This window comes from Aythya marila (assembly GCF_965140915.1).
Source record: "Aythya marila genome assembly, chromosome: Z".
NCBI classification, from domain to species: Eukaryota; Metazoa; Chordata; class Aves; order Anseriformes; family Anatidae; genus Aythya; species Aythya marila.
Window position 1 is genome coordinate 56,414,955 of NC_139080.1, and position 11,136 is coordinate 56,426,090.

The 11,136-nt window shown below is 34.5% G+C and overlaps 1 protein-coding gene across 2 annotated transcripts in view; it reads left to right on the forward strand.

Annotated features, from left to right (window-relative positions):
* LNPEP (leucyl and cystinyl aminopeptidase) overlaps positions 1-11,136 on the forward strand; it is a 61,634-nt gene extending 50,498 nt beyond the window's left edge. For both annotated transcript variants that reach the window (XM_082783167.1, XM_082783166.1), the window contains 6 exons: positions 652-808; positions 1,884-2,068; positions 2,680-2,841; positions 3,623-3,763; positions 4,742-4,823; positions 5,786-11,136. In XM_082783167.1, coding sequence (XP_082639293.1) covers positions 652-808; positions 1,884-2,068; positions 2,680-2,841; positions 3,623-3,763; positions 4,742-4,823; positions 5,786-5,917 — 859 coding nt within the window. In that variant the 3' untranslated portion in view covers positions 5,918-11,136. The remainder of the gene's footprint in view (positions 1-651; positions 809-1,883; positions 2,069-2,679; positions 2,842-3,622; positions 3,764-4,741; positions 4,824-5,785) is intronic.

Sequence of the window (11,136 nt, forward strand, 5' to 3'; positions counted from 1 at the left end):
TTTAATTCAGACTTCATTAGTCTATTGAAACCATTCACTAACTTTAAAAAAAAAAAAAAAAAAAAAAAAAAAAAAAAGTTTGAATTTCACTGATGAATCCATATTGGTGTTAGATGTTATCTCCCTGATTTTTTTTATAGCAGCATCTGTTTATTTACATCGCATAGGTGTATGATGTCTTCCATTGCTGGAAGACATTATTTTCTTTGGTGTCTTATAGTCTGCTTAGAAGGATATTTTTCTGCATTCTGTTAATGAATATTTCATCTTAGAGAAGCAAGCTGTTTGCTTCTCAATTTTTTTTTTTTACTGGCTCCTATATTGTCTTTCTCCATTAGCACTACAGCTGAAAGTTTTGGATGGCCTTTTAGACAGCTCTTTCCTGTATCTGAATACCCTCTTTATGATAAATATTTTCTGAAATCAGTTATACCTCTTACCTATTTTCATTTTTGTTAATTGAAGATATGTCAGTGTCACTATCTTCTTGTTGATATTATATTGTAAAAACCTTGACATCAAAACCATTTCTTTTGAAAGTCTTCCTCTATTTATCAATTCTTCTGCTAGTGTAATTAAGATTATTGTAACTTGGGTAAGGCAGGCAACATCACTTAAACCATTTTAATGTTTGTGTTCATTGACCTACAGTCTAGGAAAAGAGTCTTTAGAAAATGCCTTTGAGCTGATCGATTACCTTAAGGAAGAGAGCAGTACTGCACCACTCACTCAAGCTTTGTTTCAGCTGAGTCTTATCTACAACCTTTTAGAGAAAAAGGGTGAGCAACAACTGGCAGCACGTGTGATGGTATGTACTATTTTTTTGGAAAACGTGGTTTGAAATAATTTATCACAATGTTGTTTGCAGTTTAATTAGTATTGACTGTTTAATGTATTGTTCAGTAATCTTATGAAAATGGACTGGATTCTAGACAATTCTTAGTGTTATATGCTTTTGTTAAATAGGAAAGATCTGCAATGCTGCATCTTGTGGACTGACTTTTTTTTTTTTTGATGCTTTTTTAGAGATTGTAATGCAGTGCTAACACAGTGTTGTCTGGGGATAACGATCAATTCAATACAGAGTCTATGACACTTTCTAGTACAGAAATGTTACTTCCAAAAATCATTAAAGTGGATGGAGATTATTGATCCAATTGCTTTACACAGACACAGTGGGGGAAAAAAAGGCAAAACTATCTTCTGTGAAAATAAAAATACACTAATGGTTGTCATTGTCCCATTTCAGATGTGTGTTAGACTAACATGATAAAGTGCTACAATCAAAACAGTGTAGTCTCAGTTCTGGCTGTGGAAATGTCTTTCATTTGTCTGTTCTGCCTTGATATTTAGAAACCTCCTTTCTGTATTTATCCACAAGTTTAAAATAAACCTTGGAAACTTGAAAGAAACAAAAAAGCAACTGCTATATTGTTTTCTTACTTAGTATTTATTCAAGGATTTTACTAGTCATTACCTACTGTAAAATGCAGCCCAAGCTATAGTTTGTCTGCATTTTCTATTAAATTATAGTAGTTCATATTGGAGTGTCTCAGCTGAGATGTGGTAATCTTAGGGGCACCTTGTTTTTTTCAAGCTATAAAACTAGAAGGCATTCATGCTATAGATAAAGCTTTGTCTGTGCTAAACTAAGGAATATTAGCTGTTGCTTGATGGAGTTAAAAGCAGTTAAACAGACAGAACTTGTAGTTAGTTGAGATCATGAGCTGACTATGAGTTTGAACTGTTTATTTATTCATATAGATAATGAGGCAAAGCTAGTATGTTTAACTTCCACAGTTAAGTTTTATAACTTATAACTTTGTATGTGGAAAATTCTCTTGGGAAGAATTAGTTATTGCTAATAATTTTTCCTCCTTTAGTATAGAATAGATAACCTGCTTGGAAATAAAATTGACCAACAGCATTGGACAGATAACGGGACTTTGTCTGAACGAGAGCTCCGGTCAATACTGCTAGCTTTTGCTTGCACCCATGATATAAGACAATGTAGAACAGCTGCCACTGGGATGTTTGAGAAGTGGATGAAGTCTGAGGGAACAATGAGGTACCGCAAAAATGGACTCCCACCGTTTTACCTACCTATTTTCCTGTTACTCTGCTATCTGAATATTGATAAAGCTCTTCGTTCTGTCATTTACTGTTGCTTGTCTAAAAGTAGTTGCAGTTTTAAGATGAGTGGGAAAAACTGTGCTAGATTTTAAGACTTTGTTCTGCAGTCTCCAATGTGACTGCAAAACCATCTAAAAATTGTTTTCATCTGTGTTTCTTAAGCTGCATACTAGAGGAAAATTACTTAGTAGCAGCATCAAAGTATACCTTTGTCTCTTGCAGAACTCACTCTTCTCTGGTTTCCTGTGCATTTTGTGCCATAGAAAATGACACTGATTTTTGTACCATTTGCTGTGCTTTCATATGACTAATATAATTTGCTTTTTCCCAGTGAATTAAAATATTAGGAAGGCATGAATTCATGTGTCCAGCAAACTTGCAATTGCTACAGAAATAAATTGCAAAAAACAGAGGCATCTCTTTCAAGCTAATCTTTTCATTTTGTAACTTTTCTTCCTTCTTTTCTCAGATGAACTTTTTTTTTGTCCCCCCTTTTTTGTTCTGTTTTTTTTTTTTTTTTTTTTTTTTTTTTTTTTTTCCCTTTAGTCTGCCTAGTGATCTTATGAAAGCCATATTTATAACTGGAGCAAAAACTAATGAAGGCTGGGAATTCCTCCTAAAGATGTACTCCTCTTCAGTTTCTGAAGCAGAGAAAAGCAAAATGATTGAAGCCTTGGCCAGCACAGAAGATGTCAGAAAGCTGATCTGGTATGAAAGAGACAAAGATCTATATTGTGTAAATTAAATGTGTGGTTTTTTTAATTGTTGAAATGGAAAAAAAAATCTGAATACTAAAGAAAATCAAGCCAGATGTTTTGTACAGGCTTCCATAAACATGAAGAACCTGTTATTTTTCACTTGAAAATGTATACAATAGAAAAAAAAAAAAGATGAACTCTGGCAAGGTGGAATATACGCAAAGAAAAAAAATGGACTTAAAAGCTTTGTGCTATTGGTGAAGAAAATTGCAGATTTTATGAGAATGGTGAAACAGGTTGCTTACTGAGTCTTCAGAGATTTACATCTTCATATCCAAGACAGTAAATGGTTGTGCATGTGTGTGCGTTGTTTTTTAGTATTTCTTTCTTTGACCTTACATTATGCTCTTACACCTTTTCATAGACTAAATCTTAGTATTATATGGAGGACACCAAGTATGTCCTATCATTCCTTCTTTTTTCTCTTAACTTACCAGTGAATTGTTTTATTTTACAAGTTGTGAAATTTTACTCCATCTTTTCCAACAGCAATGAAAATTCAGGTACTTGTTTTAGAGCTAAGATCACTCTGTTCTTGGAAACTCAAGCTTAAATGAATACAGTGATTATAAAATGTAGCATCCGTGTGCTTTAGATGCCAGATGTTGATAGTTGTTTGATCTTCTACATAATCTACATAATCTAATTTAGGGCTACCAGGAGAACTGTGTAAAAAAAATGAATAAATAGGATTTTTTTTACTGTCACTTTTCATATGCTTTTTCTTTTAGGTTAATGCATAACAGCCTTGAGGGAGAAGTCATCAGGGCACAGGAGCTTTCACATATCGTAGCGACTGTTAGCCAGAGTTTGCCTGGATATTTGTTGGCATGGGACTTTGTCAAAGAGAATTGGGAAAAACTTACAAGAAAGTAAGGCTTTTGATGTAGCTTTTCACACCCACATTGCCAAAAGGACTGCTATTATGAAGTGCAAGTGAATAAATAGTTTGCTTCATATAAGATGTTCAGTATAAAGCCTGTTTTAAAATTAGACTTTGCAAAAATAACTTGGACAATAAATTTTGAAATCTCACTTAACAGCTGATGGAACATTGAAACCTCTTAGAACCTCAGTTATTCTAGAAAATCTTGATTTGGATTTTTGTTAAGATTGATAGCTCCAGCAGCCATCTTAGAGATACGGGATGTTTTGTGGATCAAATGCATTCAAAAGTAAAGCCAGGCATTTCATTCAGCATTCATTTATTCCTACCTTTCTATAGTAATCCAAAAACCAAATAACAAAAAATCCACTTGCTTTAGAAATATGTTCTTCTTAACTGTTCTTGAAATTGCAGAGCTGGCCTACAAATCTTCAAAAACTGACAGTACTTAGAAAATGGTATTTCTAAATCCTAGTTGTGATTTGGAACAGTTTCACATTGTTAAAAATGCTTTTCCTGGATGAAAATTCCTGCTTGCTAAAGCAGGAGTAATTATTAATGTTACAAAATTACTTGGCTTAAAATGATTTCTGGAGGCAAACTTGATTGCTTTAGAGTTGTTAAATCCATCCCACAAGTGTAGACGTTGTTGCTTGATGTGTGGTGTCCTCAGTTCTTTAGTGTTCTGGGCTGGGATAGAAGTTTGAAAATTTTCCTTGTCTTTGGCTCTGAAGTTCAGTTTTTGTATGGGTTAGGCATCTTGAGGCTTGGGCTGCTAACACCTTGTATCTCTTCAAAAAAAAAAAAAAAAAAAAGAGGGGAAAGAGAGATGTAAACTTGAATTTAGATGCTTCTAATGATTTCCAAATACTGAAACAGAAGAAAAGTTAGAAATATGAATATGTGCATATACTGAACCTGCATGTTAAAATCACTCATAAATTTTTTCTTCTCTGTATTTCAGGTTTCATCTAGGTTCATATACTATCCAGAACCTCATTAGTTCATCAACCTCTCAGTTTGCAACAAGGGCGCATCTACTTGAGGTTGGTGGCTTAATCAGTCAGAAAATCATATTTTCTAGTGCCAGTGCTGTCCTCAGTTATTTTGCGGTAGAGGAAAACAGTTATTCACAGTCACTAAGGCCCTTTTGAAAGGATATACAGCTATTTCTGTCCCTATGTCACACATGGGAAATATGTACATAAACATGTTGAAGATGACAGTCTGAATCAGCAGCAGAGCTGAATATACACAGTCAAGCACAGCTATCTGTTCATGTTGCTCTGGTTTCCTGTTCACTGGAACACTCCATATCCCAAAATAGTGATAGCAAAATTTTGGTCTAGATCTTGTCAATAATCTGTGCTTTCTGCATCTGTGGAATGGCATGGAGAGCCATTAAGAGTTGTTTTAGATTATTTTGTCTGTCAACAGTCCCAAAGAGCTGTTGTGGAAGTTGAGTATAAGCTAAGATCCAGTTACTAGCTGTTAGAAATTTGAGTCTTACCTCACAAGACCCTGAATGTATGGTGTCAAGAAAGGTTTATAGTTGAGTCTAATGCTTTCATTTAGAAAACTGGGTAGAGAAGGCTTCTTATTGTACGAACAGTAGTATTTTAAGTGTAAGCATTGATAGTTAAAATGTTAAGTGGAAGTGGGGGGTCATTCGAGAGGACTGCATTGGGTCACTAGCAACAATTAGTTCTTTTTCACACAAAAAACACCTCTCTTTCCAGAACTTACAGTGCTCTGTGAGTGCTCTGTAATTAATGTGATGAGTTACCAATATCTATTTATTGGTAAACTAATTTATTGAAACCAAAGGGGTTACTGCTGCTCTTCCCATTAAAGACGTTCTTGCATTTTGGGAAGCCAACTCTGAGAATTTTGTTTGCTGCATAAATGTATATGATTATCTGTTTCCAGCACATGTGTAGCCTTTGCTTTGTATCTATTTGTGAGGTCTGTGTTGTTTTTTAACACTTTATTTTTTCTTGTCATTCAGGTGAAGACATTTTTTGAATCCAAGTCAGAAGAGAGTTCTAAACTGCGTTGTGTAAAAGAGGCACTTGACACAATTCAGCTCAATATCCAGTGGATGGAGAGGAACTTAGCAAAGCTACAAAAATGGCTGTAGTGCACATAAAACTATGGCATGTCAGCCATTTAGGAAATCTGTGGACAGTTGCTCTGTTTCTTTTGCAAAAGCCAGGGTGAAACCAGGCATTGCTGCAACATTGTTTGCACTATTAGAGAGTCTAGATAGCTCAGGGCATGTCTCACACAAATTTTGATTTCCCTCGAAGCATTTATGAGCAGGATGTATTTATTCTGAAACTGTTTTCATCTATAGACCAAACATCTCCATAAATTATATTATATATTATGAAATTTAATACCCTTTCATTTGGTATCATGTTCTAGATTTTCATCAGTGCGTTGATACTGACAGGTAAGAGCAGAAAGAAAGTTGCCATGAACTGTTAGTTTTTTGCAGACTGCTAGGTAATTAGTAGGGCTTTGTTACTGCAAAAAATACAGGTAGTTTCCACATTCGTAGATAGAGAAGCTGTTGTGAAACAAAGTCATACATAAGTATTAGAGGATCTCATAAAGTACAGCAGTTTGAGGAGAGGTAAATACGGTCTGGATTTGAATTCAGTTTGGACTTCTGATTTTTCACTGTGTTGTTTGGGAATTGCATGAAAAATAAGAATAATACGTCATGCTAATCATACACCTTTTGATGTTTAAAGTGGCTGGGCACTAATAGTCTGCATGGAAAGGAGAAAGCCAGACAGCAAAAACAAATGTTTTAGAGATGGAATTTCCAAAAACAATGATGTGGCCTTGAAACTTTTACTCTGAATTTATTAGACATTTTAACAACACAATTTGAGAATTGTGTTGTTAAACATCAAAGTGTAACTGATGTTGCTGTATTGATCTGTGAGCAACTGCACAAAACTGCCATGAGAAGTTGTTAACAGGCCGGTTTATCTGTTAGACTGACTACTGAATTGTCTACTTCTGACTACTGATTTTGAATTTCACCACTTGTTGCAGAGGTCCTGCAATAAGTCAGTGTATCAGCCACTTCATTTGGTTAAGTTTATGCTTTTTTTCCCTTGCCTGTTACCTTTGATATCACAGTATAATTTCTGTACATTGCTTACTCAGTATAGCTTTAGAAAGCTTCTCATTTAGACTTTAATGGTTTGTTCTACTGTTATGAAAAACCTTGTGTGACAAGTCTTCATACGCTTTAAAAGAAGGGGATCTAAATCATCATACTCTTTTTTTTTTTTTTTTTAAAAAAAAGGGGGGGGAATCTAAAAGCAGAGATGTGCCACATTAGAAAGCCAAAACACCAGCTGTACAACCTTGTCTGTCAAAAGCAGTGAGAAAAGCCATTTCTGAGGCATAGCATGTACATAAAACACATGCAAGAGTAATCATACTTGTTTATGTGGAGATAGGATGTTTTCAGATGTTCACTACTGTTGCACCTTTTGTGGATTCACGCAAGCAGATTCAGACCTGTTGTCTTGTCAGCATCCAATATGTGATTCGATATGAAAACATTAAGGGTTAAAAGTTGAAAATTTTGAACAACACAAAGTTTTAATTTCAGTCAGAGCAAATTCTGAAGATAGTAGTTTGAGAGTTAAATTAGTGGACGTAAAAATTTGTCAAAGGTAATTCAAACTTTAATTGATGAAATCACAGCATTGGCTGCTCATTCTAATTAGAAGAAATTGTAAGCTGTGATTGCTTAAGCCATGCCATACTTTTCCCATCCTGACAGCATGGGAAATGCTTTCTTGGAAAAGGAATTCCTCATGTTTTTATCAGTTCACATTAAAAACTATGTCTGCAGTTCTAATCTTGAAATTGTTAGAAAGTGTGTTAGATTCTGAGCATGCACAAACATTTGTTTGCCCCAGAGGCTCAGAAAAGAGCAATTTTCACAAGTACTGAAGAAGGAATGTAAGCACTGAAAGTAGATCATACTGTCCTAATTCCATAAAAGTCATGCAATTAGAATGGTAATTAGTTATGTTCTCTGATTATTTTTTTTTACAAACTTCCATGTCTTGTGGTATTATTTCTTAGTTTATTTTAAACCTTTATGCTCTCTGCAGAAATATGAATTCCATATTTGTATATTTGTGTGTATATATGTAGTTGTCATCTATTTTCCTTTACAGTCACTTCCTAATATTAAATGAGAAAACAGTAGTATGCTTTCACTTTTCTATCCCCTCACATTTCTTTTTACTTCAGCCCTGACTACGGTACTGAGGTATATAAAATTTCAAAAGGAAACTCCGGAGGAAGAGCCCATCTTCCTCCTGATTTCTGCTGTAGGATTATAGATTTTATTGAGATGCTTTACTGATAATTAGCTCTTAGCAAGGAAATAGCATGCAGCTGAGTTTTAGACTGCAAACTGTACCAAGACCATCTGGAAGGTCAGGGGAGGGAAAGGTTTAGGAATATTTTTTTTATTTCACTTTTTGCTGCATTTGACAGCTTTTTTTTTTTTTTTTTTTTTTTTTTTTCTAATAGGTAATAATTTCAGTGTATCCATTGTAGAGGTTTTTAAACTGTCATGGAGTCTATAACCTTAATAAAAACTGTGCTGGAGTCCTCCTTCCAAGGGAAATGCTTAAATATACTTCTCTGTTATTGAGATTATTGGGAACTGGTGAAGGTTGGAATGGTTAAGGCATGAGCAATGAACTGCCCTTTAGAGCCACATCTGTCATGCCTTACTGTAAAGGAATGAAATCTTGGTAGTTCCTTGAGTTTTCTTTGGCTTCTGGTCAAATGAAAAACATATTGTAGCCAATAGGACCTCTTCACTTAATTTCCATAGTATTTTCTAGCTAAAACTTACTGAGCTAATGTTTTTTATATATCTTAGGCCATTCTTATTTTACAGCAGAAGAGCTTTGCAGTGAAAAACTGTGAGTTCAAATGCTACTAGCTTTGTATCATCTCCTGCAATGTAAAATCATAGTGTTTAATAAATTGGAACTATAGTACATGTTCAGATGGGCTACATCAATTACTGTCTTCAAAGCCATTATGCACTGATTGTCTTGTTACTTTCCAGTATCCTCTGTTTATAATGAATGCACTTGTAATTTTAAGAGCTAATTGTGGTGAAAAGCAAATATGCATGTATATATTTTTTACTTCTATAAATAAATCAAAAATAAATACTTTTCCTATGTAAAATTAGCCTACCAGGAAAAGTGTAAGCAAGCAGTTGAGCTCTTAATGTTGTCCCTGGAAAAAGGATTGCGCCCTCTGCCAGCTCAGCTTTTATTTTTATTTAGAGATGGAAAAAGTGCAAGCAGAGAAATATGAGATTTCTTCTAATGTGTGAAAAGATGGTAACATATGGAATGAAGGTGTTTAAAATAGGTTTAATTTTTCTGTGTAACCAGTCATAGTGATAGATGGTCATTGTGCCTTATGGCTTATCATCGAAGTGATATGCTAGACAGTATGTTAGAATAAACATCCTGTTTTCCTGCAGGAGCTGACTGAGGTCTTGTTCTTAGAGGTTGGTGAGACTTGTCTCTCTGAGCATTTCAGTGCTGCTAATGGGAAAGCAGACTACAATTGCTGAGGGTTCGTTGTTGTTACACGGATTGTTTCACGGGTAACTGAAGTTTGTCAGAGGGAGTACACTGAGCAGTGCTGGCTTTTGTTGCATCCTATAAATATGATGTCAAATTGTACTTCAGCATATAGATGTTCCAGCTATGGAACTACTACATAAGTAAACTTTGGTAAAATAATGTTGCATCTCCTCCTGAGTACTGTATTGCTGTCAAGCTCATTCTGTTGTAAACTAATCCTTCTAGAAGAAACAAACTTTCTTCTTGTCCACTCCTATATGGAAATCACTCATTTGCTGGAAAGCCAGCTTGTTTGGACTGGAATTTCTGCATTAATTATCAGACTTGGCACTCAGAAGGTGTAGAAAGATACTGTCTACCATAGGAAAGGAGAACTTTCCAGATCTTGAGGTATTTGAGACACATAATTCTGAACATACATTGTAGAAATGATCTATGAAAAACCTAATGCCTAATCATTCCTCCCTAATCATGGGAGGAATAATTTTCTTTTGTTGGCTAACAGATGTAGGAAGTGTAACTTGAATCTGTATCTTTTACCTGTTCTCCCTTTGGTGGAACATTCCATTTTCTGACAGGTTGTACCATCCTTCCTTTGCTTTGCTGGAAGATATCCTTCTTTGCACTCTGAAATTTAAATTAATGCTCAGTAACCATTCTTATTTGTATGCACTCGTTGCATTCAGTCACATACATTTTAGCTTTTCCACATAATCCATGCATCATGTAGTACATTCATTTCTCAACATGCTAAATGTTTATTTTCGACATTTTGACAAGTGCATACATAAGCTTATTTTTAATAGTTATATTTATATCTATCACTTTCATCACGATGCTACTAAATGTTCAAAGATTTCTGTTACTTTTTTATGTCATGGAGTCACATGATTTCTAGGGGAAAAAAAGTACATTTACCATATTAAACTCTCAGGTCATATTGCTAAAGAATTTAAATCTCTAATTTTGCTGTGTTATTTAAACCTGCTGTTGTACTAGATATATCGACTTTTATATGTGACAATTTAACTTTGTTTGATGCAGAACAGGAGACGGGCATCTTTTTTGAATTAGTGATGGTGGCATTAATCAAATCACAATACAATCTTAAGTATATAGTTTTATAAAAAAAAAAAAAATAGTGGCTTGAATGGATTGAAACACAGTAATTCGAATTGAATTTGTAAAAATGAAGTACAGATTTTCCATTCCAAGAATTGGAGACTGGAGGGGTTTGAATATATAGTGTAAAACAAATTTTTGCAGTGAGAACTGAGCCCTGTCTTCATTAAGTCAAGGTTAAGTTAGGTATCCCTGAAAAATACCTTACAAGTTAATTTGGAAATGCTGTATACTGTAGGTACTTGTAATGGGTTAGTCTTTGTATTTTAAACACTGTAAAAATATATAAGACAATGTAAATTCACAGGTGTCTGAACTGTGAGTGGTAACATTTCAGGTTGTAAAATACCTGCCTTCAGATGGGGATTTGAATATTGTGTGTGTGTGTGTGTGTGTGCGTGTGTATGTATAGATAGACATAAAATATGCAAAGTTGTCTGTTTCATTTGTAAAGGGAAGAGAAGCTTATTTTCTTTATATTTCAGAGAAATGTTTTTGCATATTACCAGCACTGATTTGAAAGGCATGTGTACTGCAAACACTATTGCTTTTTGTGAGATGGAAATAAAGTATTTCA